At 36.4% G+C, this 27856-nt stretch overlaps 1 protein-coding gene across 5 annotated transcripts; it reads left to right on the forward strand.

Moving 5' to 3' along the window:
* The first annotated feature begins 1460 nt into the window (after nt 1-1460).
* On the forward strand, nt 1461-27856 carry ZBTB38 (zinc finger and BTB domain containing 38). Of its 5 annotated transcripts, XM_026087062.1 has the most exons (4): nt 2086-2408; nt 6872-6981; nt 20890-24013; nt 27065-27856. In XM_026087062.1, the coding sequence occupies exons 3-4, from the start codon at nt 20890-20892 to the stop codon at nt 27154-27156; spliced, it is 3216 nt and encodes a 1071-aa protein (XP_025942847.1). In that variant the 5' UTR covers nt 2086-2408; nt 6872-6981; the 3' UTR covers nt 27157-27856. The 5 variants fall into 5 exon arrangements, with proteins under 5 accessions (XP_025942843.1, XP_025942847.1, XP_025942842.1 ...); XM_026087058.1 differs by lacking the exons at nt 2086-2408; nt 27065-27856 and adding an exon at nt 1461-1515 and having other exon boundaries at nt 20890-26928; XM_026087057.1 differs by lacking the exon at nt 27065-27856 and having other exon boundaries at nt 2087-2408; nt 20890-26928.

The following is a 27856-nucleotide window of genomic DNA, read 5'->3' on the forward strand; positions in this document are numbered from 1 at the left end:
TTAGGGTTTATTTTACTTCACCTGATCGTTTAGCCTTCTGGGAATATAATTCAGGTCATAGTAAGTTGTGCTACGGTGCTCTCATCCTCCCTTTGGAGACATACTGACAGTGAAAATAAAAACAGTTTGCTTATTAGGCATTTAAAAAAATTCAGATAAGCAGTTTTTAATGCTTTTTTCCTTGTATATTTTTCATTATACATGTTAAATATTTTATTGTATTTTTAAGTTTTCTGGAGAATGAAGCATTTTTTTTTAACATTTCTATCTACTTATTTATAAAAATCTAATTCCTGCAGTTACACTCCTGCAATCTCTGCAGAGGGTGATACCAATTTAATATATGCAGCTGAACAATGTACATGCTATTAATCCCAGAAGGTAAGGGAAAGGTTTTAAGCAGGTGATGTGAAATTCATTGTTATTATTTTTGCAGCTGTGGTTTAATATTCCAAAATGATTTTTTTCTTCAGAAAGACGACGGCACTTTAGTAGCTGCATTGACCTCCATGATGTCAGAATGTCATTGTGCAACCGTAGCTAAGAAAAGCCTCTGAGAAAAAACAAAGGAGCTTTGCATCTCCCACTAACATGAGATGTGCATATACAGTACGTAGCATTTTGGAATTCATACTGTGGTAGTGAGCTGTTGCTTTCAGTTTGATTAGACAATCATTGTTTCGTTTTTCCTTGCTTTGACAGTGAGTATGCTTGTTTGCTGCTTAAGTCTTCTTAGTGCTATCTAGGTCAGTATACTTAGGGTAGCTTTTATGTTCTGTAAGTCAGACAGATTCGGTGCCTAAAAAAGATCAGCACCGAATTTGCTTTTATTTATTATATCTAGGCTAGAAAAATATTTTATAATTAATCAGAATTGTATACCACATAGCACCTACCGTTTCTGCATTGCAGATATATTTAGCTCTAACACTGCTTGTGGTTAACAGGGTGTAGCGTAGACACAGACAGCTGATCATGCAGTCAGAGCCTGTGCTTGTGTGGTTTGTCAATACTGCTCAGGATTTTGATGGACTGTAAAAGAGAAAAAAAACAGAAAGGAAAGAAAAAAGAAATGTTTTATTTGCATGAACATTAGATCTTTATTTATGATATTTTTCCTATAATTGTCTTTTTTTTTATTTTAATTCTGAGGCTTAAAAATTAGGAAAGCACAGCAAATTCATCCAGGATCTAATATGTGCTGTGTGAAATCTTTCTTCATCAAGAGGATGTTACTGTAGTCAATCCAGCCTTTCTCCAATAAGCAAGAAGATTGTTTTGTTTTCATCGGCAGGCGGACTCAGCTATTGCACAGCCAGATTTTGATAAGAGTTTGAAATGCCTACTACTGTATCATTGTAGAATTTGGAGTTTGCTAACAGTGTTAGTGACTGGAGCTCATCTTGCATCACCAGTTGATGACAATTTTCTTTGTTCCCTCCCACCCAGTTGAACCAAGACTCTGTAGCTGATATGCAATGTCACTTACAACATTAATCAGATACTGCATTTAAGGTGAGCTGTCCCTTGCCTCCTCCCTTACCAGCGCTGTGCTGCAGTATGTATCTTACTCCTGCAAGCCTAAAATGGCAGGCAGGATTAACGTTGCTTGTGCTGTGTGCATGCTGTGTATTGAATTCATTATACCGTGCCTAGTATCTCAAATGTGAGTATGTAAATGGTCTGTGTGCCATGTCATGCAGTAGTGAAGACTGGTTTATGCTTCATTACAGGCTTAGATATTTGAGCATCACCTTAAGAATTCTTTTTCATTTGCAATGTGGTGAGCTGTTAGCTTGTCATCACATTCAAACTACGTTATTAGCCCTTGGAAAGAAAAAAAAGAAGCAAACTGTGCTTCCAGATGGTGTCACCCTTTTTCTTCTTACATTTACTGTAGTTTAAATAATGTATATTGTATTGTTAATTAATGTGAATATCGAATTAAAGCACTTGAAACTTACATATTTATTATGCAGGTAGGAGGCACGTCGAATCTATTTTTAACTCTTACGCAGTCCACGTTGTGCAATGGGCTTTGGTTGTCGAGTTTATATTTTCAGCTGTGATATCAATAGGCTGATTTTCAGTAAATGTGACAAGTGGCCTTTGCAGTGGTCAGCTTCGAGCTGTGAACCCTCTGAGGAGGAGAGAAAAAAAAACCCTTGTATTGCAGTTTCGGAAAACCTTGGATGAAGACTTTTTTTTTTTTTCCCCACTCCTGCTTTCCCTACTGATAAATTCAGTTCTCCTGATCATGGTCTATTCAAGCTGCTTCCCATCTGATTTTTGACAACTGCTTCTAAAAAATTATCAAGAAGACCAAGAATTCAGTTTGTCTCCATCGCTTTACATAAAAATGGCTGGGTGCATTGCCATGCTAACACTGCACTAAGTGGTACACGCAGGTAGGTTGAGATTTGCATGTTTTACAGATTTCTTCGTCAGTGTTGCAAGAACATAAAATGGACTTTAGAATGTAACTTTCAGTTAAAAAAATGCATTAAACTGTTAATTGAAACCAACATAATATTAAATTGTTTGGCTTCACATATTGGCATGACAATTGTTTTTACCTGTTTTAAAAAAATCTATTGTGAAAGTAGAGCAATCATGTCTGTTAAAATAATCATATGTACTAAGGGCGTGGCAACGCTCGTGCAACAAAAGAATTTTTGAAAACCCTATTGATTCAATTACATTTTAAAGCTGACTATGAGCATTTTTGAGCTTGCAGTTAAAATGCAAAAATAAAAATTAAGGTAGATAAGAAAAATGAAAAATATTTAAATTCTGTTGTAAGCGGTTTCCTGTGCGTTGTGCGAAATCTTAAATAAAGATTGATATGCTTTAATACTTATATTTTCAGTATTGGATACAAACACAAACCTGCAGTATTTCTTTTTATTTTAAGGCAGAAGGATTTTAAAGAGAATGATTGATATAGATGGCCCTGTCAGCTTAAACTGAGTATCAGTTCACTGAAGTGTTTTACTTCAAACAAAAAAGGTTATGAAATTAAAACTAGGCAGCCTTAGGTACAAAAGCCTGAATTTGAGCATTAAGAATAAAAAGAATTATGATTATTGTACTACTAACACCAACTTCAGTAATATATTTGTTTGAGATTAATACTGGGCCAGAACCAGTTTCCTTGGCAACCAAATCCTTTTAAAAGGTGCAATAGTAGTGCTGTAAAGAAGTTATTCTCTTTAATACCAATACCACAATGCAAATGGAAATTTTGCAGTTAAGTTTCTTTTCAGTTCTAAATGAGAATCTGATGTCATTTAATGTTTCCATGCAGCTATCATTTCTTAAACCATGCCATGTTTATAAAGCTGTACACAACAGAAAACTGTTTTTTTCCTGTTTTGCATTGATTGTTTCCCGAAACGCACCCAGATTCTTTTTTTTTTTTTCATGTAGCCTCATCTTATATGTAGGTCAAGGTTTGCACTGTGTGTATATAAAGCGATAGTTTCATTATCACCAGGATAAAAGTATCACTAAAACATTTTGCAGCTGAGAAATGTAGAGAATCAGAAGTGTGTTTAAGCCCTCTTTCACCTTTGCTGAATTCTGCCACTGCACAGTAATGCTAATAAACCTTTTTTAAATAGTGGACGCATTTTGAAGTTCAGCTAAAGAACTGTGTTTAACCATACTGGAAAAGAACTTGTGTCAGATCTTATAAACAAGCCCTTATATAAGCTCACTTGTGGTCTGCGGTAATTTGCAGACCTCATACATTTTGCAAAATTTAAGTATTGTAATTCCTTATTTCCCTTTTCAGGTAACATTTTAAACAATATAAGTAAAGTTGAATCTCGTGTGTATACCAGAGTTAACAGCTTATACAGTATTAAATGTCTCAACTTATAATGTAGTGTATCTCCTTATGAATCTCCTTTGTACATGACTTGAGAAATTCTCACTACTGCAATGAGACTTTTGCAGCAGGGTAGCCATTTTCCTTTCATGTCCTTGACTTTAAAATGACTAAGTATATTTTATGTGGATGAGGATCCAGCACTGAAAATCAATGCAAAAGGTGTATTAGAAGCACAGCCAATTATATTAATGATAGCCTTGACAGTTTCAGTGAGATTGAACTAATTCTCATTTATTTTTAAATATATCAGTTCAGTGTACTCCAAATAAACAGTGTATAACTGTTCAGGAAGATGACTGTTGTCATCTGTCTTGATAGGCCAATGCTTAATAATGATAATAAAACCATTTGGTTCGTAATTACTAGATTAGTTTGACACAGTGCAATCATATTTCCCCATTCCACATAAGGAAGCAGAACTGAAAACATAATAAACAGCATCTCTCAAGTGACATATTAAAGTTGGTATTTTTTTTGTAATTCGATTTTTCTCCAGTAGCTTATCTCTGATATATTGTTTTTCAGTCTGAAATGTTATTTGAAGTACGCCCTTACATGTAGTTACCAAAATTGTATTTCTTTGTTTATTTCTTGTGTGGTTATTTTTAAAGGAAGTTGCTGAGCTAATGCTATGCAGCAGCAATCTATTTATTGCTATCGATATTTATCTTTAGAAAAGAAGTGGCGCTTTTAGTTAAACTGTTTTTGTTACGTCTTTGTGTTCAACTATATGCACTCAAGGCATTTAAAGAAAGTGCAGCTCCATGACACGAGCATGCTTCACTATGGCTGTTTTAAATCCATTTGCAAATTTGCTCTTTTGTTAGAGGGTGCAAGTCCTCTTGTAATTAATATGACTGAACTCAAGTGCTTTCATGGCTCTGGAAAAACTCATTGGCAGCCTGTGAGCAGTAATTTCTTCTAGCTAAAGAAACTGATTCATTTATTAAGGAGGATTCTAGTAATTAGCAAGCTGTTCCCAGTTTGAGTATCATACGTCGGGTGCTGTATGTATTTTAATGGTAGCTAAATCTAGCTAAGGCAGGGTGTCTAATGTTAAAGCCAGAGGTGCCATGCAAAATCTTGTGTAAACTTTGTGCGTTTTATTCTCTCTGGCTAAGGGGCTAACAGGGTACCTAGGAACACGTGCAGTTTTTCACACCTCAGCACAACCTGTCAAACGCTAGTGTCGGGGGGGCAGCCTTGGGGTTTTTGCCCCGTTTTATCCTAGATGCCAAATTGCTGATATTCAATTCCCCTTTTTATAACAGAAATCTATTATTTTATGCATGTAAATTCCACTTCTGCCAAACAGAAGATCTACGTAAAACTTGAGTAGGCACAAATTCAAACAAAAAATCATTCAGGCGGACACTATCCTGCTTACTTTTAAATGACCCTTTCAGTTAAGGTTACTTTGGCTCTAAACTTCAGGTTGATTTGCAGATCTCACAGTGTGAAACTGTTTGTGTTTAGATAATATTTGTCAGACTGTTACACTCAGATTCTGGTAGTAATGAACAGATACCAGTTAACCCTTCTGGGGCATCTAGGGTGTCTGTTTTATTTTATGATGTACAAGGTTTTATTAGGTACAGGGTTTTATTATGTATTAAAATTGATTTATTACGTATAGCAGTACATCTGAATTCTAGCATTATCAAATTTGGGGATTCTTTTAGCCTTGATAAAACCCTTTACTTGTTGGATTCCTCCAAGGCTGGTGTTTAAGCTTCCCATTCACCATAATCTTTGACAGTGACTTATGAACATAGATGGGCTTATGACTTTACTGGTATTTGAGATAATAATAATGGCTTGATGAAATTTTCTTTCATACTGGCCTTTGTTATGAGGAGATGTGCATGCTAGAGACTAGTTCAGCTAAAACAAAACAAGTGATGGATGCTGTAGTTATTGTATACAGTTATCTTTGAAATTACAGTGGTATATTTGCAAATGGAAGATGTATCTATTTATTCTTAATTGCTGCTCTATAAATGCCTCTCAGCTGAGTCATGTGGCCTTATCCATAAGATTCTGCAGTTGCTCTAGGGAACAATTTGATTTTGTTTAGTATCTTCAGAATAAAGCCTTGTTCTAAATTATTTTTACAGTATTATATAATAAAGTTATTAAGATGTTTGATATATAGTAACATAAAATTTGGATGTTTGAAAACAGTGAAGAACCATTTAAGCAGAGAGATACAGAAAGCCTATTCCAGAGGACAAGAGTTGCCTAAAAAGTCTAATCTGTGATAAAAGCGGTCAGAACAGAAGTGGCAGGATGGAAAGAAGAGAAAGAAAAGGCCCTTTGAGAGATGACAAAAATACATGGAGGCTTTAAAAATAAAAGATAACTTTTAATTGGTTTCTGAAGTTTATGTGGAGTCAAGGGAGCTGCCTAGTGATGAAGATTGTTTCCCCCAGTACCATGATTTGTTTTCTGAACTGGCAAAATGTGGTGCTAGTCTTAAATACGCTTATTTTTCACTGACCTTACCTTGTGAAACTCAGGAGCACACTGACTGAGAAAACTAGGAAGCCTCCATTACTGGATGTCTTATTAGGTAAATATGTCAGGAATGGTTTGGATATAGCTGGATGGCGGAGGGGAAAGGAAATACAGCTGAGGCCTGCTTTTAGCCTCATTTTTCCAATAATCCCGATAAAGAAATGGTTTTAAACTTTGGTTTGAAATGTCCTTAGATTTCAGTCTAGAACACATTATGAAACATTATGTCCTGTTTGCACTACACAGGTTAAACCATAATGAAACAAGGCTGGCAGAAGCAGTATTTATAATGGTTTGATTAACAGTACTGTTTTATTGCTAATAAGCTGCAAGCCTCACAGATCCAGATTTCGAGCCCTATGGCATTCCAAAGAAAGCGTAGATGAGTTACATGATATATCTGGAAATTAGTACTTGTCTAATGGTGTAGATATTAAATCTGAGTTTTCCCCTTTGCAGGCTGACACACAGTAGCCACAGAGGTCACACAGTTGCTGAGATGATTTTGCTGAACATACCTGTTGACACCACTTTAAAAAGACAGTAACAGACGAACAACCTGATTCTAGGTGGGTAAGTTTATGGGGTGATTATAGTAAGCTGCGATCTCTTTAAAACTTGCACAGAAATAAAGCTGAAATATTTAATGTTTCAAAAGCACATTATATGATTTTGTTTCAATTAAATATTTACCTTTTTTTTTAAGAAACATTTAAGAGTTTTTTTCACTGTTGTACTGCATTACTATATTCAAGTGTCAATACTGTTAGGTTTTTCCATCTCCTGTTAGATTTTTATTGCCATAGAGGTTGGAGAAATAAAATCTTGCAGAATAGACACTTGAAACAGGTTGTTATGGCCTCCATGAAACTCCCATGATCTGCGCAAACCAGACCTATTGGCAGACAAGAAGCAAACCTCTCGAGCTTGCCAGAATGTTAACTCTGGATGCCAGTACTAGCAACCATTACAAACCAGTGCCATACAATAAAGGTGGAGGAACTCTATTAGGGCCCATGTCCAATTTTAATCTTGCTATTTTGACTGACTTCGATATAGTTCATCTCATAAAAGGCTACCTCATAAAGGCTCTACCTTTATGCATGACTGTAATCAGGGGTAGTAAAAAAACCCTTGAATTGTGAGCTGCAGTAAGCAGTTAGTAAATTCAAGTACAGTATTGTGATAAATGATCAGGATTTTTCAAAATACAGTTTTGCATTTTCATGACTTTTTCAAATATTAGCAGTTTCCTTTCTGTCTTCTTATTGTGAATTCAAAATAATCATCTCGGTTAAAATAAACATGCCTGGTATATGTGCTTTAGCTTTGAGATATATATGTACAAAATGAAAGAATCTGAAATCCTGATAATTCATTAATTTTGAACCTGGCCCTTTGCATCATATAGTATAATTTGCATTGTAGCAAGGGAGTAGTTTCATTGATTTCAGTGGCATTATTCACACAAATTTCTGTAGGAAATTATTTGTGTGCTCATAGTCATTAATGCTGAAATATCTTAAGATATAAATAGATAATTAAGGCTACCAGTCAAAATGTAAGATAAGGAACCATTTAAAACACACGTACACACAAAACATCAAAAAATATTCTTTATGTTCTAGAATATCTCAAAATAATATCTGTAGCTAAGTTTACTTTTAATACACAATGCTCTATGATATACAGATAGAAAATGGTAACAGATTTTCACAGAAAACAAGACTGCATTGGTAGTTTAAATTAATCAGTGAAACATTAAAATCAGATAAATTGAAGTTACCTGGACTTACAGACCAATGGGCTGCAAAATCTAAATTCTACCTATTTTAAGTAAATGATCATAGAACAGTTGCTCAGTATTTTTTAGATAGAATACTGGGCCATAACCTGTTTCCTTGGCAACTACATACGAATAAAAGGTACATTAGCAAAGCTGCAGATGTGTGTCAGTGAATGCTTATTAACCAGCCCAATGCATTTACATAGCATGTGCTCATAATAATGCATGCATCTTGAAAATCACCATATAAAAAGATTTCTGGGCATGGCCCAAAATGGATTTTTAATACTCAAAGATTTTAACCTAAAACTTAATGTTTTCAATGGAAATGTCTCCATGATTTTTCATTGAGCTTTAATTTGGGCTTGCAATAACTGGACAATATTAGCGTGGCAGGTTTGGTCTGCAAACCTTTCTCCAAGATTCTGAATACTTATAACACTCCTTTAAGACAACAAAATATGGAAATTAAGATATCTGGTGTCTTTCAGAAATGCTCAGCCATTCTAAATTTGAATCTTGCACCAGCATTCAGAAGCAAATATGATTATGCTGCTTGACACAGTGACAAAATAAGGCCACTAAATAAAAATGAAACTTCTATTGCTTGTAGCACCCTCATTCTATCCAACATACCCAAGTCAAGAGATACAACAATAAACCGCTGTCTTTTAACAGTCAGCAATAGAAAGGGGGAAAAAAGGCAAGAGAAAGCTGTAGAAGAGATCAAAATGGCAGCTGTTCATGGACTTTCAGAATAAGATTTTGATGTAGCATTTAGGCAGTACTCACACTTTCTGTACAATTTCTGGGTTTGTATAGTATTATTTTGCTCTATATTCCTAGCTTTAAAAGAAGCTTAGATATATATTAGATCAATTTTGACAAATTTCTTTACTGATTTGAGCTAAGTTATGTACATTTTAGCCTGTCTTCTCAAAGTATTCATTTTGTATATCAAAAGAAAGACTGTATACCTCTCTTCAGGTTAATCGTATTATCCCAAAATGATGTATCTTTAATAGTTAATAAGCATCTCTAAAATGCTAATCTTTAGAAGGACAGAAAGGAAAAATGGGAGACTGCAAGTCTTGAGCTTAAATTCAATTGGTGTAATCTGAGAAGTTGTTGTTTATGTGACCAGTAGCCTAATTAAAACCCTCTTCAAATCAATGAAAAGACTCCCATTGACTTTTTTTGGAGTATGGCATAGGAGAGAAGCCTTCATAGATAACAATGAGTTTTAGCAAATGAACACTACCCTGAAAATGTTGAACATTTCCATAACTTTCAGCTGTCAAATACACAAAAATCTGGTATCAGTTTGAGGTAGTGTGAACAATATCATATGAATCTGTTCATGATCCTGAACCATAAGCAATATTATTATATACCATCAGGTACTGCAATACTATTAAGCCTTTTGGCTGAATAAGCATTCAGGGAAGTATTAGGGAGATGCAAGTCAACTGTTTTTTTATTTTTACTATCTGTTGCTCTCCATCTGATCTGAGCTCACTGTCAGGCCAGGATTTGTACCTGGGTAGCTCACATGGTGGCAGGGCTTGCAGTGCAAGTCAGAGCAGGAGCCACTGAGATTCTCTTCTTACTGCCACTTCCCCCAGAAGATCTGGATCTCCCAGCTTTCCCAGCATAAACCTCTCTCTCAACTGCTTCTGAGGTCAAAAATTGATCATCTGAATTGGCATGTGAAAAGGCCTTCTCCTCTCCAGTGCTTAGGTGAGGAGACAGAACGACCTGCTTTCTGCTACAGTCTCTCTTCACTGCTAGAGCGGAGAGGCTCTTCTCCAGCTTTCAGGCTGGAAGCATGCAGCGGGATAGAAGGAGAAGGAAAGCAGGGCTTGGGTGGGCAACGTAGCTCAGCACAGAACAGAGCCAAAGAACCATAAGATACAAGTGCACACAAAATTGTGTTGTCACAACAAATGGCAACACTTAAGATGATTCAGAGTAAAAGTTATCACTTGTGCTAGCATTTAGGACTTTTAGCATGCTGAAACTCACCAATATAAGAGCAAAAATATAAAAATATTTTGCAGTTTTAAAGAATGTTGGAGATCAGTGGTGGTCAGCTAGCAGCTTGAAGCTTCTAACTTTTTGAAATGTCTGTGCCTAACCATCTAGCAGGCAAATTAAATCAGGTTATTGCTATGCATGTGTTGCCAGGGGAAGGGATGTAACTCTATTTTGAGTCTAGCAAGATTTGTTACCTCAGCTGCAGTAAAGGGCAAGAATGGCTGTACTGGCCTGGTCTCCAGCACACCTGGCTGGGAATAACAGTGGCCCCCAAACATGCAGTTTGGCTGCTGCTCTTGTGGATGTTGATTCAGATATTCAAAGGATGTTTTCTCTGAAATTGGAAAATGAAAGGCTGGATTGGACTACTTTTATTTTGTCTTTCTGATAACCGAATGGGCAACAGAATACAACACAGTAATTGTCCAAAATGAACAAAACCTAAATGTTTAATTTGTTACTTTTGTTTAAAGCTATTGAGATATATCATTTACTACACTTAACAGTCAACAGAAAAAGGGAAAATACTCAGACTGTAAACACAGCTTCACGACTACGATCGATCTAAACAACTAGGACTGCGATGCGTCCCAGAAGTGTAGGAGGCTAGAAAGTGGCTTGTCAGCAGCACATACAGCGAAGAGTTAAAATGGAAATAATATTGCGTTTGTTCATACAGAAATAGTAAGATGTAAAGTCAGCTGATTTTTAGTAGCAGTACAACGTGAGCTTCTAAATTTTGTGCAACAGTGAAGAATTTGGATTTATGTCAGTTATTGTTCTTGCCTGGTTTTCTTCTTTAGGCTGGTGGAGAGACAAAGGTATAATTATACCTTTAAAAATTACTTGTATTTGTTTGGTTTAGTGTTAATGGGACTTATATTAGGTCATGCCTAAAATGACTTCTACAAAGTCAACATAACTTGGGGAAAGAGGCTTACATGTGCAGCTCACACAGTTTTAGAGGCAGGTAAGTCCTACCCGGCTCTCCTCTTTCCCGCCCAGCCCAGGATGAATGGGCAGCTGCAGCAGGTCACTGTGTTTCTGGCTCCTTCCCCTTTCTTCTCCTTCTGCTGAAGGGTCTAGAAGAGGAGGAGGCCTAAGCAGAGGAACTATTTCCCTTGCTCCCTTTACAGAAAAGGGAGTGAAGGTACTTCGGGCTGCTGAGTCCCTCCTGCTCCGTACTTCAGAGTGAAGTGCTGGTCTGCTTGAGGTGTTGGACAAGCTGTGTTTTCCTTCTCAGCAGCCTCAGTGGTTGCTTGGACCCCAGCAGTGAGAGCAATATGGAAGCCAGTCCATCCAAGCGTGTTTTTCATGGATAGGCAGGCCTTCGCTAGACATTGAGAAGGAAACCATCAAGCCTTGACCAAAATCCTGTCACTCACAAGGAATTTGCACAAGTTGGTAATGCTATATATATTGTTTCCTGCTATTCTTTAAGAACTGAAACTGCTTGACTACAGAGGAATATTGGAACATTTTTTTCCTCAGCAGTTTGAAATACTCCTAAGGAAAGAATACCACATGCCACGATTTGCAGAAGTGAGATTATCAGACTTCAGCAAAGCTTCCAAACACCACCACTTCAGCAGCCACTTTTATACATTTTTCATTTTAAAAGAAGTAAAAGCTTGCTGATATATATATATATATATATATATATATATATATAGTATCTTGCAGTTATACCATAAAAGAAGTAATCCACTTTTAAACCACTCTGGACTTATATTTAAAGAACAGAATATTTGTGTGATGTTATGCACAACCATTTATATGTTTAACGGGAATTGGTACGCATACCCTAGCAAGATTACTATGTCTTCTGGTATATAATGCATATTGTGGCTTACACTCTGAAATCAGGACTGCAGGTGTAGACAAATCTCCTTGTGCAACTTCTCATTGAGATTAACAGATATTAATGTAGTCAATTCACACAGGTCTGATTGCAGCACCAGTTCCTCCATTTTCTTTGCATGTAAATGGTATTACATGAAGCATTATAGTGAGAATGTAAAATCTTGAGTGCAGCCAGGCCAGTCTTATAAAGAATTTCTTACTGTGAAGTACATTTTCAATATATTTCAATATATTTTCAATATATTTTCAAACATGTCAGTAAGTCAATGAGACTGTGAATTCCAAATAGCTCACGTTCACATATGGAAATTAGTACCATCAAGCACTATCAGTCAGAAAAAGTGACTGAGCTAAAGTTTCCATAAGAAGACACCCTACTGATTTAAAAAAAAAATATCTGTTTTCTGCAACTCTGTTATATGACCTACAGATATGGAAACTGCCAGGACATGAAACGGTCAAGCACAAATAGACTAATATCTCTAAATTGGGGGTATACGAATAATGTGTTATACAAATGACAGTTATCCCTCTGTTTTTTAAAACAACTAAAGAAAAACAAGTTTAATTAAGGTTTAATGAGAATTCATAACCTAATTTTCCTTAACTTTGTTTCACATAATCTAAAACAATACTTGTATTTGTTGCTGTTCAGTAATGCATATTAATTTCTCTCTTTTAAAGGATTATAATGGTTTTAATTTAATCCATATTATCGTGTTCCTACTAACAACACATTCTTCACAAATACTTCTGAGGGCACTTTTGTCAGAAGTCTTCATTAATACATACTAATATGCACACCTAAAACAATACAGAAACAATAGTAAATAAGCAAAGTCCAGGATTAAAAGTAACCTACACATGATTATGAAACTCTGTTTCTCAGTTATGTAGTTTGGAATAAAAAAGAAGGTTGTGATAACCTTGCTTTTGTTCTTCAACTATTTGTTCCACATTTCATTACTGACAGCTACAGAACACCTCAGTTTGTGATGAGATGAAAAAAAACACTTTTGGGTAGTAGAGTGTCCTAAGTGAGGATATATATTGCTTCAACAGGGGAACTTTTATACGGGAATTTCAGTAATCCAGAAGTGATAATGAAGTTCTCCACAGACATGTTCATTATTTCTCAGCTGGACTTTTAATGTGGATTGTGTAAAATAGTGGGAGAAGGGAGAAGTTTAGATTAGTCACTGAAATTCTGACAATCCCCTGAAAACAAAAAATATATATTTCCATATCTTTCAAACAACCAGGAAAACGGATGAGAATTCCAAAATAATGTGCTGAAAAAAGATCATCCCTTCTTAAGATGGACCTGTTTATCTAATGTTGATATTAAATTTTTCCTTAGATGATGAGCAGCATTTATCAGGGAAGTGAGTTATAGCAACACTGTAGCTTCCAACCTACCAGAAGTGATGATGACAAAAGAGTTCATGCTTCTGGAAATTTTGTGTCTAAAATGAGCCAGTTCCTACTGTTCAGTGCTTCTAACTCATAGGTTTAGATTTTAAAACAAAATATCTGTCCAGCAACAGCCCATACATGGTAACTTGTAAAAATTAATACAGATTAGTGTTTGGCGAAATTAGTCCAAACTTTAAGACAAAAGGAAAGCATCCTTTGGCCTAAATAGATGCTTCTCACCTGACTCAAAGCCCAATTTTTCTCCAAGTTTCATGATTACAAGTACCTGGAGAAACAGATTTTGCAATCTATTTAAAATCAGAGAGAGCTAGTATATAGACAAAATATACCAAATATATTGGAGCAAATAAAATGCTTCTGGCCAAATAAAATTACGCTACTTTCTTCTTTGTTTAGGCAAACATTTGTTAGCACTTCATGAGCACTAATAGTAATGTTGCACTTGTTTCCTGAGGCAGTAAATATTTTGATGAAATTAGAGGCTAAGACTACTGCTTCAAATAAACATCCTCATGGTACCTTATGGATTTTTATATATGCTTAAAAACAAGAAAGCTAGTATAATCAGATAAGGAAAAGAAAATAAATGTGAACGTACTTCAAGATCTGCACCAAATTTATTTCAGATATGATTATTTTGAGGAAATATTCCGTCTCTCTCCTTTTCAGTGGGAAGCTGCAGAATTTATGTCCTGAGCTACGTATCTCCATAGATGCTTTCTCTTCTCCATAGGAGAAAGGCTTTGAAAAAGAATAAGGTAATGAAAGGGTCATTTGTTAGGTTTAAAAGGAATATTAAATAATGTGAATTAAACTGCATGAGTGATCACAGAGCAAGGGGTTGGATACAGGGAGCACTGTATTTCCCCATCTTTCTGAGCTTGCAGAATTTGCAGATAAACAGCCTGGCTGATATGCTAAATATCACAGAAGAGCGTGTTAATTTAGCACAAAGCATTTGATGCAAAATAAGCACATAAAAATACCCTAGCAGTTAGTATGAGGAAAAAGGGAAGCCAGGGCCCCGAGAGCAGCCTGTATTTCACGAGCGCCAGCCCAGTCTCATTACCCGGGATTATGGCAGCAAAATGGCTGCTGTGCTCGCCGCCCCGTGTCGCAGCCGCGGGCCCTCGGCCTGCGTGGCGCGCCGAGGCCGCCGGCCGCACGCCGCAGCGGACATGGCACCGAGGCGTTGCCTGCGCCTAGGCACCAGGCGCGCTGCTCCACGCAGTTGCTGCCTTTGTCTTCCTCCCTGCTCGGGGAAACCACCAAAAATAAATTTTAATTGGCACGTAGCTCAAAAACAGTGGCTTATTCGGCATGTGAGCATAAAATTACTTAAGCATTTCTGCTAGTGCGAGGAAAATCGTATCCTAGGTTAATAAGCGCAGCTTCCTCAGCTCGAGCTTTAGTTTCACCCAGGGTACAGTTATTACCCATAAACAGGAAGCTTCTTCAAGTTATCTAGCCAGTTGAAGAGTTGCCAAATGTTTGATGTCTCAAAAGGCTCTATTTCAAGACAGACAAATATACTGAAATTAACGTGCTGTATCAGCAGCTTATATTTGATGTAATTCATACAGGATTAAACAACAATTGTGTTTTAACTCCGCGGTAGCAGTTCCCATTACTGTAGCTGCGAAAGCCTTTATTTCACATCTTGCTTTAATAAGAAAAGGGGATAGGGCTTTTCTTGCATGCATCCAGCTCCACCTTGTGGGCAAAAGACGAGAATGAGCTTGTACTGATCGACCACTTCCCTCAGCTTTCCTGGGTGGTAACAATTTCAGTGTTTCAGTTAATTAAAAGTTTCAGAAGAGGCATGGAGAAAGGCTGAAAACTTCTGACATCAGAAAGAACTAGACATGCAGTGGCAAATGTATGTTTGAAAAGATTATTTTTTAGAGCCAGGTAAGTTACAGAGTACCAAGTCTCTCTACTGTTACAGGAGATACAGAGACACGGCATTGGTTTTCCTAGTGAGACACATAACTCTAAAGAAACGTGTAAGCCTTCCCTGAGTACCCTGATAAGGTCTAAAGGCTGTTTTCCTTATGATGAGAAACTATGATAGAAAGTCTAAACCAAGAAGTGAGAGAATGAATTAGGGATGCTAATAATGAGGAAGAATTACCAGTCTTTCAGAGTGGTTCATCTGATGACTGCAGAGATCTGCCAATATTAACATAATCTTCTTACTTTAAGTTTCTCATCCCTGGCAACGGTCTGAATTAAAAGTCAAAGGAAATAATGAGAGGCTGAAAAAGAGTGATTTAAAGTCTATAATGCTTATGAGGCTGTAACAAATAGAAAAGGGAAGTGTTATTCTAAATTAACAGGGAAGGATGGCAAGAAGCAAGAGTCTAAAAGAGAAAAAATATAAACATACTTGTAGAAAATGATGTGTAGCTATGTAGACTATAACAATAAACTACAAACCTTTGCAAGCTATTAAACATAATTAGACTTCATTAAAACTTTGCTGCATGCCTGGGGTTGTAAGGAGACCTAAGGAAACCCTGTCCAGGCAGCCCTGTGTAGTCATCATGCCTGGAGGGAATCAGTGAAGTGTTTTCATAAAAAACTGAGCTACAACCATGAAAGTGATGGTTTGGCACTAAGCTCTGAACTAACAATTACTCAGGTGCGGAAGGATCAGGATAGTAGAACCGGGGCGGGGAGAGTTGCTTTTTGTTTTGTTTTGATGCCTAGCCCTGTTTCTGCTCAAGAATAAAATAGTGCGCTTTAGGAGAGTTAGGTACAGAAGACTCCTTCCTTGGTTGAGGAAACAGGCTGGAAACAAAGCGGAGGTATCCTTCAGAGTATGTTAACAGAGTGTAATGAAATTGAACACAGGAAAATTATGGAGGGTTTATTAAGTATCTTGTCATTTTTTATTTTGCTTGGGTACTGGCAACTCTAACTGCCATGCTGTATTTGTTGATGCTGCTAGCTTCTCTTTCAAGCTTAGGGGACAGAAGTGGAGTAACACAGTGCCTTCCACATATGTAATGGGTGCACTTGCCTGGCAATGGGTTTCAAAGGCTTAGCAAGAAGAAAAAAAAATTCATAGACTGCAACTGTTCTTCAGTAGTAAAAACTTTAGTACTTGTTATATTTGGTATTTATAAGCCAGTAAGACTTCTTGTGATCTCCTTGCTCACTTCAAAGTAACATCAATATAAAGGTCAGCAGTAGCTTCTTCGCTCTGCAGTGTTCATGTAGAGTTGGCTGCTTTAATGTTTATAACTAGCAATGTCATCTGTGAGGCATAACTAGTCAAATTTGTATTTGGATGTGTCGATCTCTGATCTTCCAGTCAACCTTTAATATTATTAATTTTCACTTATGGCTGTTGTCCTGAAGTGGTACTCTGTTAATGCCAAAAAAGGTAACACTATAGTTTAATCAATGTGCTGAACATTATGTGTAAGATCCAGATGAATGTGTAAATCTTATTCCTAAAAGTGATTCAACAACTTTTATGACAGGTTGAATCTATTATTGTTTTTCCAGAAAATCTGCAAGTAGTAACACGCAACCTAAAATTTTGCTGTTTGGAAGCTAGATATCTGTAGTTGCAAGTTATACCACCAAGGTGCCATACTGATTACAAAGAAGTTACTTTTGTCTGGACTGAGTGTAAAAAAGTATCAAAGTAACACACTGAAACTGGTAAAGAAAGGATGACTTAGTAGCCTGAAGAATCTAGCTGACCTTTTAATAGGTCAAATAGCCAGAAAAGGGGACTTAAATAAGTTTGGGGCAACATTTGATAAATACCAGCATTTCTTCCATGATTCTATAACAAAAATCAGACAGAAAAATAGTAATATTTCAAATGGACCTTTCAGTTTTATAATAGAAAATATATAATCAGAAGAGCCTGATTTCTATGTATCTTTGTCTCAGCAGGGCACCCTTGGGAACTAAAGAGACGTTTTCCTTTTACAGTACTTCCCACCAACTGCAAACAGAATGTAAAATGTTCCTAGTATGTGGGCTAGATAGGGCATTCTGATCTTACAGTATTTCACAAAAAACCTTCACAAATGCAAGAGGCAAGACAGGTAAAATAAAAGGTAGTAGAGAATCATTACACACATGAATAAGTAGACTATTTGGGGAATGTACCAGCTGAGACAGATAAGCAAAAAGTGCTGGCTCTGAAAATTAATTTGCTCCAGAGTTTTTCTGTATAATGTTTCAAAGAGATATATAGCAGATGGTTTAGCACAAGGGGAGAAAATAAATGTCCAAATAGCAAATGATAGTTTCTACTATCTTTGCACAAGGAATCTAGATTGGTATTTTACTGAGCATACTACAATATCCGTGATTCAAAGACTACAAAAACTAGCAATCTACTGACATACAAGTAGAAATTGAAAATACTTGCTTTTCCCTTAAAGAGGTTAAATTTTGAAATAGCTAGTTGAATAATAAGACTCCTACTAAAAATGCTCAGGTAACAAGTTGTAGGCTTTGTGTATAAATGCCTCTTAGAATAGAAGTAGCAGTCTGATATATTTAGCAACAGTATGTTGGATGATATGTCTTTGAACTAAAACTAGCTGTCTACTACAAAGAAACAGAAAAAATACAGGCAAGTGTCTATGGGGGAGTTCATTGGGAGGTAGAGTTGACAGCATTTATTTCCTATACTCAGGAAATAACTCTATTAATAGCTTCTTTTGTGAAATGTTTTTGATGTCTGACAGTTGGTTTCTAATACCACATCACATGAGCAAGTCAGACGTAATCTCAGACACTGTCAATGAGAAAAAGAATCAATTAAGGGATTGTGGCTACTTGCTTGAAGAAAAGTGTTCTTGTCAGTATTCTTTATGTAGAAGACTTGATATACTAGAAGCTGTCTACAATTACGTATGGGTTTTCAGACACTGAACCAAAGGAGACAACCATACTTTACTGTGAACTTCAGGTCATCATTCCAAGTGAATCAATGTTTAATACCACTTACCATAAGCCAAGTAAGTGTAATGAACAAACACGTCATGAAGTATGATTTTAAGATTTAAAGACACAAAGCAATGCATCTAGATCTACAGCTAGTGCAAGTGACCAGATAAGCAAGATAATATGCATGCCTACATTTCTGTCACAGTAGTGCTGATGAATTCATTTCTTGATATCCCTGGCATATTTACGCATCAGAGTTATTTTGCATGAATCACAACTTGGAGTTTTCTTAGTGCCGTGCATTCACAATTCTAAGCCATTAACCTGCATTAGCAGTTTTGGCCATTTGCATAGATAATATCTGTCTTAGAGAAACAGCGGCCGTGTTGTAAGGTACAAATTTTACCTCTAACCTTCATCCATAATGTACCAAATTATGATATTTCACATAGGGCATTGGGTTTGTCTTCATAGTAGGACTGTCATTCTTTTTTGTATCATTTAATTAGCAGTGAAGTAGTCAGTGGATATTTGCTAAACTGTCTAAAGTGTGAAGTAGACTAGCTTCAACAAGGGATGTGTCCTATTACTTACTTTGTGATAAAGACCCCATTTTCAACAGAGTTACTTCCTACTAGCTTGGATGAAAGAGCCAATGTGATCTAAATGACTATTGTTGTTTGCTTAGTGAATATTAATTTACCCTTTGGACCTGACCCACCTTAATAAATATAATTAACATTTTTAATGTAATCTTTTTGACCATAAGGGCTAGATACTAAAAACTTTTAAGCCTAACTTTTAAATTTAGTGCACTGGATGAAATGTCTACAAGGTATTCCTAACTTATTACATGACTACAGTGTGACACTATTTTAACCAATATTACAAAATATTTGTAGTTGGTCACTCTCTTTAAGGTGCATTTCTGATTATATGAGTTGAAAGAAAAGGTCTTAAATTAATAAATGTGCAGATATTTTACTGTAGTGATTGGTAAGTGACCATAGGACAACTATTTCTGGTTCTGATAACCTATGTCAGAAAAGGTCAGCAGTATTTGAAAACACAACCCAGAAGAAGAGGAACAAACCTCATGCTGTGGTACAGATCTGAATTTTAACAAAGCAAAACAAATAAATCATCTGGTTAAGTCAGGGATTTTCTCCAGATATAGTCTATCAAATACATCTATTATTTTCTTCGGTATATTTTTCAATCATATTTTGCATCTTTTATATCAGTTAAGTAAACTGATATATTCATACAGTACAGCCTGGCTAGTCTAAACTATTTTCTCAAATCAACATTAAACCTCATTACAGAAGTTAGCAGTTATTTAACAGCATTTATTATTGCATTGAAATCTTACTATGTGACAGAAATTAAGAACAAACACACACTGTCACATTACAAACTATGAACATAAATAAATCTAAACTATAGCTGAAGAAAAAATATACTTTTATTGCTCTCAACTTGTGGTTTTACTCATTGAACTGGAAAATTTCATAAAATTCTCTGTCATTTTAAGGTAAATGCTATGTAAACTATTTATCTAATAAACCCTAATCACTATTTAAAAAACAGTAAAGGAATTACATAAATAATGTTGCACATGCTCCACTGCTGTTTACAGAATGGTGGTGTTTGTGCATTCACTTGTTCATAAAGCCTTGTCCTGTAACTAAAACTTCATTTCACAGGATCCCCGATTCCTGTGTTAAATGCTACCTTAATAAGGAGATCAAATGCAGTTGTGTTGCTACGTGATTGACAAGCACCTCAGAAAACGAAGTCCTCAGCATCCACAGAACCACAACAATTCAACCTTCCCCATAAGGGCCGCCAAATGACTCAGCCGGGTGCTGGGGGAATTACCTCGAGGGTTCAGGGAGTCCTTTGGTGCAAGCTGCATTGGATGCACCCGCTGGCATGTCAGAACGAGGCAGCTCTAAGTCCCAGGGCTGGGTGCCAGTCAGCTTATCCAAAAAAGGCACAGGTTTGGCTGCCGACCCACCTGGGGATAAGTAAGAGCTCTGGCTCCTACTGAGGAGCTACAGGAGCTCCTGCATCCTTGACCTGTACGTAAATATTTATTGAGAAGTTAGCACAGCCCAATGAAATGGGGCAGAACATACAACCCATAGACATGTTGATGCATCAAAGACAGCCGTATCAGCCAGCTGGGAGTAAATAATTTTTACCTAGTGATCACCTTGCATATAAATCACACCTGCTAGCCTGAGAAGCCAGATTACCCTCAATATTGTTTGCATGAGTGAAACTAAAACTTCTACCTTAAATTATGTAGTAAAATTGTATTTGTTCTTAAAACTTAAAAATAAATATAGAACCACAAACTCAATCCGTCACTGAAATGGATGAAAAATGCATTTAAAAGATATTTACTTTTTTTTTTCTCTTGTAGATGACAGTCATGTCCCATTCAAAGGATCTCAAGGACGACTTCCACAGTGACACTGTACTTTCCATTTTAAATGAACAGCGCATTCGGGGTATTTTATGTGATGTCACCATAATTGTGGAAGATACCAAGTTTAAAGCCCATAGTAATGTGCTGGCAGCTTCAAGCCTTTATTTTAAAAACATTTTCTGGAGTCGTACTATCTGCATTTCAGGTCATGTACTGGAGTTAGATGATCTCAAAGCTGAAGTGTTTACAGAAATTCTTAATTACATCTACAGTTCCACAGTAGTTGTTAAAAGGCAGGAGACGGTAACAGACCTTGCAGCTGCAGGGAAAAAACTGGGAATATCATTTCTAGAAGATCTTACAGACATTAATTTTTCAAGTTCCCCCTGTCCCTATGCATACTGTATCAATGAAAAAGGAACTGTCAAAGAGGAAAAACACGAAAAGAGACATGAAGACTCAGCTGCCACAAATGGACCACGAATTACAAATGCATTCTCAATTTTTGAAACTGAAAATAGTGTTTTTTCTCCACTTGATTTGAGAGCAAGCTTTAAAAAGGTATCCGAAACAATACAAACACCCAACATCAGCCTCGACAGAAGTGACGTTTGCAAAGATGCTGAATCAGCCAGTACATTAGCTGAACACTCCTATGCAGTTTCTTCAGGGGGAGATATTTTTCAAGGAACATCCTTTTTTGAACAGGACAACAGCCCTTCATATAAGGTGGGCGAAGAGCATTATGAAAATCTCAAAGCTACACCACTCATTCAGCCAGGAAAACAGACCTGTAGCACTCCTAAGACAGCCTTTAAGTCTCAGGGTGCTGGTTTGGCTATAGCAAAAGCGTCAGCCTCTACAGTAACCAATACAGAAGTCCAACATGAAGCTGTTACTGATCAAACAATTATTTCTTTTCCAAAACCTCAAAATAAAGCAGGAGATTTCCACTTACCCAGAGAAGAAGAAAATAAATCTGCTAACATCCCTGTATCTGTGGCAACTGTGGTTCCACCTGTTTACAACTGTAACTGTTGTACAAAATCATTCAACGACAGAGCTTTACTCAGTACTCATCTTCAGCTCCATTCAGAGCATCAGGAAACTTTCATATGCAAATACTGCAGCAAACAATTTGCAAATCTAAATATCCTGGAAAGTCATGAACAAGTCTGTATGAGATCAAGTAGTTTACCTGTTCACAATGGAAATGAACAAAACTTTTCAGATAACTATACGGCTACGGATGGAAGGAATGGAAGTTCATATGCAAACACAGAGCCTCTGTTGTCTGAAAACAGCATAACTGATTATTCCAATGCAAGCTGCACTTTACCAGAAACGGATCATTTAGTTAAAGTTGTTGATGGGCAGATATTATATACTTGTATAGTTTGCAAGCGTAGTTATGTAACATTGTCTAGCCTTCGAAGACATGCAAATGTACATTCATGGAGAAGAACATATCCTTGCCACTACTGCAACAAAGTATTTGCATTAGCTGAATATCGCACCAGACATGAAATCTGGCACACAGGAGAAAGACGATACCAGTGCATTTTCTGTCTTGAGACTTTTATGACTTATTATATACTAAAAAATCATCAAAAATCTTTCCATGCAATTGACCACCGTCTCTCAGTAAATAAAAAAACAGCCAATGGAGGCTTAAAACCAAGTATGTATCCATACAAGCTTTATCGACTTTTACCTATGAAATGCCGGCGACTACCTTATAAATCCTATCGAAATTCTTCATATGAAAATGTTCAAACAAGCAGCCAGGTTAATGAATCTACTTCTAGTAACTGTTTCATTCCGAATTCTCTTAGTTCTGAGTTACCATCACTGAATTTTCAAAGTAATATATTAACAAACAACAGAACTCTTGCCTTGGATACATCTTCACGTAATGATACAGCATCTTCTACAAATACTCAGACTTCTTCCTCCTGGGGAGTGGGTATACTAAATTCTGACCTGCAAACTGACTTTTTCACCGGGGAAAAAACAGTTTCCACTGCTGCAAATGCTTCTGGTTCTCAGGAATGTGATTCCTCAATTGTGTCTTTTACTAATGTTAAGGAAAATTCGACCTCTGTCATCAGTTACAGCAGTTCTGCACCCTCTGTTATAATGCACAGTAGCAGAGTTTCATCAGTAATAATGCATAGTAAAACAGTCACTTCTGTAGAAAACAATAAGGCAGAATCGTCAAATAACCTACCTAGTCAATCTGTAAGTGATGATTGTAAATACGGGTCAGACAATTATGGCAAATGCATTACTAAATCAAAAACTATTAAGGAGAAAAAGAAAACACTGCTGTACAACAGAGCAGAAACAAGTGAGGATACGCAATACATCACAGGGGCTGGAGGTTCATCTAGCAAAACAACAAACACTGTTCAAGGGTCAAGTAAAACTGAAACGTACATTGCAAAGCCTGCCTTACCTGGAACATCTACTGACAGTAACGTTGCTCCTCTTTGCCAAATAACAGTAAAAATCGGTAATGAGGCTATTGTGAAAAGGCATATTTTAGGATCTAAGTTGTTTTGTAAAAGGGGCCGAAAATCTAAATATGAGTCTAAACAGGACAATCTAGTCGAGGAATCGGAAATGGAGGGAAAAGAAAGAAGCCCATCTCGGCTCTATAGCTCCGAATGCATGGAGCTGACTGAAATGTGTGATGATGTAAGTGATCAGGATTCCAGTGACAAGCCCTGGAGACCTTATTACAACTACAAACCAAAAAAGAAATCTAAACAGCTAAGAAAAATGAAAAAGACCAAATGGAGGAAAAAGCATGGAAACAAGAACACCATTACAGAAAGCCACAACACATACAATCGAGAGTATGCACTCAGGAATGCACCTGAGGAAAAGGGGATCAGTCAAGAAGAAAACACAGAGATGCCGAATCTTCATTGTGAGCTCTGTGAAAGAGACAAATCTTCCACTGCAGAAGGTCAAGAACACGTACACTGGCATGTAGCTACTTCAAAGCCTTACATTTGCGAATTATGCCAAAAACAATTTCAAAGTCCATCCACCTTAAAAATGCATATGAGGTGTCACACTGGGGAAAAGCCCTACACCTGCAAAACCTGTGGTAAGTGTTTTTCAATTCCTGGGAATCTACAGAAACATGAACGTATTCATTTGGGTGTCAAAGACTTTGTCTGCCAATACTGTAATAAGGCATTCACTTTAAATGAAACGCTCAAAATACATGAAAGAATTCATACTGGAGAAAAGCGCTACCACTGTCAGTTCTGCTTACAGAGTTTCTTGTATCTTTCTACCAAAAGGAATCATGAGCAAAGGCATGTACGTGAGCATAATGGAAAAGGATATGCTTGTTTTCAATGCCCCAAAATTTGCAAGACAGCAGCTGCTCTGGGAATGCACCAGAAGAAACATCTGTTCAAAAGTTCAGGTCCTCAAGACAGGAAAGAACATTTTTGCAATGAAAGTGCTAAACTTTTGGAAAATCAACATTTCCTTGGCTCAGAAGGGAATGAAGTGAAAAATATACAAAATATAACTCCAGAAGTTATACTCTGAATGACAGTTGTGCAGAAGAGGAGAAAAATCCAAATATATATATTGGACAAAATATAGATTCATTGAAAGGGGAAACTTCTCCACTCAAATCAGTATCATTTACAAAAATAAAGGTCAAAGTTCTTCATCTAAATGTATGTCAATATATGCAAAAGAAGAAGGAAAAAAAATCACTGAAAAGAAAAACTAGTATTTTGCAATAATACAAACTTAATGTGAAAGAGAATGAGAGTCTGACCCAAAATACTTTTGCCACAATAGACTTCTAATATGTACATATATAGAGAGAAGAAAACAAAAAAGGACCCATCAAACCCCTACTACTTAGCATCACAATAAACTAGCCACTGAACTATTCTACAGTGCTGTTGTTGAGTCAGAATCATTCTGGACATAATAAATATGTAGGTTCAAAGTATACTCTGTAGAAGGAAATTGTGCTGCAGAAACCATATGTTGCATTTTTTAAACAAAAAATTAATGTGTTTATAAACAAAATAATTGTGGTATAGTGTATTCTAAAGTGAAGGTGGGAAATGTTTCATGAATTTGATTATGCTGAAGTACAGTTGAGTTCTGGAATGCTTTTCTGTAACTCAGCATTAACAAAACACATACAGGAGTATAAATTTCTTTACCTGTCCATATTTAATTTTGCAGTTACCATGATAAGCATTAAGTCTGAGTGCTAGTGTGGAAAGCAATCCAGATTTATCATATCTCTGAGACATGTAATAAAGATTCACTGCAACTTATAATAGTCAGTCTTCCAAATTGCATAAATCCCAAAAGATTCAACTGTCAATGGCCTGGTAGGGCTATTCAGGTGCATCTGTCTGAAGAAAATCCTCATGCTCTGTTCCCATAGTTAGAAAGTTATGAAACCGCCCAGCTTTAAAAAATCATGTATCTAAACTTCCACCTCCCAGTTGGCCTGCAACTCCTGCCTTTTAGAAAAATCATTCTTCTCAGCCGAAGAGGAGGAGATTTAGACAGTGTCCCTTCTCCTCCTGGAATAATACCTGGGCAACAAATGACAGAGCTACTCCCAATAAATTTGCTTTTTGGAGGAGTAGGTAAATGCTCAGATTCTTGCTTCCATATATATCCCTGAGGCAGTCCCTAAACGATTGGGGATAGGGACAGTTTGTGGGGTTCCTCATCATCCCCATTCCTTAAATACAGCATCTAACCTTCCATACGTCCCTTATCAGTGATCCCTCTAAATATGCCAGCGTTTCCCGCCCCACTCAAGCTTCTGCAGGGAGTCCCTGGTCCCAGCACAGCGGACCCATAGCAGAGAGGTGCTGGGCATCAGTTCCTAGAGAAAGAAGTGTTGGCCCCTTCACCTCTGTCACCCTGCCACACCACAGGTTTATGGTGACAGGTTTATGGTGAGCCTTACAGTTCGGTATTTTCCTAAGGATCAGGAGAACAGGCTTCTGGAAGATATCACAAAATAAACCTTATAATTAATATTGTTTTGTGAAAATACAATTCATTTTAAATCAGATGAAGAGATTTAAAAAAAATCAAGGAGGATATATGCCTACAAGTTGCATTTTATATGATAGGGCTCTGTTGTACTGTATCTGCATTTCCAAGTAGTCATGTACTTTCATGTCTATGAAGCGTTAAAAAAATAAGCCAGGACAAAGGTTAGTGAACCTCAACTTCATTGTATGTGCAAATATGGTACACTTTGTTTACTTACTTTGTTTTCTTGAATATTAAAAAAAAAACTATAGCTTGGGTACGATAAAACTACAAGTGAAATGATAATACAGTATTGATTTAAGTAATAATATAGTCCACTTATTTATTCTATCATTGGTGAATGCTATGAACCCAGGAGAAATTTTTGGTTTCATGGCAGCTTTGGTTCCATTGAAATAAGAATATAGAAGAATAAATACACGAAAGTACGGTGATGTTTCAAAGAAAGTACATGGGAGATATTTTCCAAGTGGACTTGTATGATGTTAATTATAGACCAAAGCAAATAAGGTAGAATATTTATACATATAAAGATAATTTTACAGATATTTTATATAACTGTATAGTTCATAAGAAAAATATTGCTAGCTTGTGTTAGGTTTGGGGGGGTTTGTATATTTTGATAAAAACACAATGACTTTGTAACTCTGTATATTCTCTACAATTTATAGCAAAGCAGTTTTAAGATGGCAATGTCATGTTTATTGTGGCACTTTTACTACAAGTAACACGTTGCAGTAATGAGTCAAGTATTAATGACCAAATTAGAATTAAAGTAAGTGTAAGAGATGGTAAATACTATACGTTGTCAAAGACTGTAATTTGCTACATAATGGCATCTGTATTTTTTTGTTTAGAAGAAAATATTAAATGCAGATGTTAAGGATTGATAAAGAGTCTAATTTTATTTTTAGAAAGAGTGATTATAACCTGTTTTTGCTTGATTAAAATAACCTCTTCCTATTTTTCTGTAAGTCTCTCCATTTTTTAAATTATGTTAATACTTTAACAATCTATATAATCCGGAGATATGTATCTTCTAATATGTATTTCATTATAAGATTAAGCAACACAGTTACCAAACATTCACTTCATTAAGGTCAGAACAATGAATCAAGAAGACTCCAGACCTCAAGGGAAGCGATGGTATCTCCTGGCATCGTACCATTAATGGTGAATGCACAGTGCTGAGGTGAACAGAATCTACCTGCCCGGTATCTCAGAGGACCTGGAAGACAGGTGAACTACTTTTAATGCTTTTCAACAGCTTAAACATGTTTTTATGAGGACTCAAAACTAACAATTTCAAAAATTCTTATTTTTCATTTAAATTCTCATGGTAACTTTGCAGTATAGATTGTATATTTTACACACTGTGCTTCAAATCTTTTGGGACTACTGCCAAGACATAGTTCAGAATGCACATATCTAATTTGCATAATAAAATATGAAGATATATACAAAATAGAAGACTATGCATATTCAGAGTACTCCCCTCTTCAGCTAGGTGTCACTAGTCATGCTTTAAAAATTAAGTTCAAGCTAAATTATGTAGGTCATTTTGGGATGGTCCTCAGCAGAGATGTCTAACTAAACAAGAAAAGTCAGAATTTTGCTACATATATTTTCTCTCCCTATTTCAAATACTAATAAAACAGACAAATGGATCATCACAAAGTTTGTGCATCTGGACAAAATGTTAGTCAACCTTCATTTATGACATATGCAAAACTAAAACAAATACACTGAACAGTACAGCTGTCATCTGTGAAATGAGATAATCTGATATGGAYAAACTGCAGGCAGAGGAAGTGTTTGAAGTAAGATAGTAAATATTACCATCTCTCTTGTTTGTTCTAAACTTCCTCAGTATAGCACTTACCATGGACAA

The sequence above is a fragment of the Apteryx rowi genome, unplaced genomic scaffold, assembly GCF_003343035.1.
Source record: "Apteryx rowi isolate R43461 unplaced genomic scaffold, aptRow1 scaffold_70, whole genome shotgun sequence".
In the NCBI taxonomy this organism is placed as follows: domain Eukaryota; kingdom Metazoa; phylum Chordata; class Aves; order Apterygiformes; family Apterygidae; genus Apteryx; species Apteryx rowi.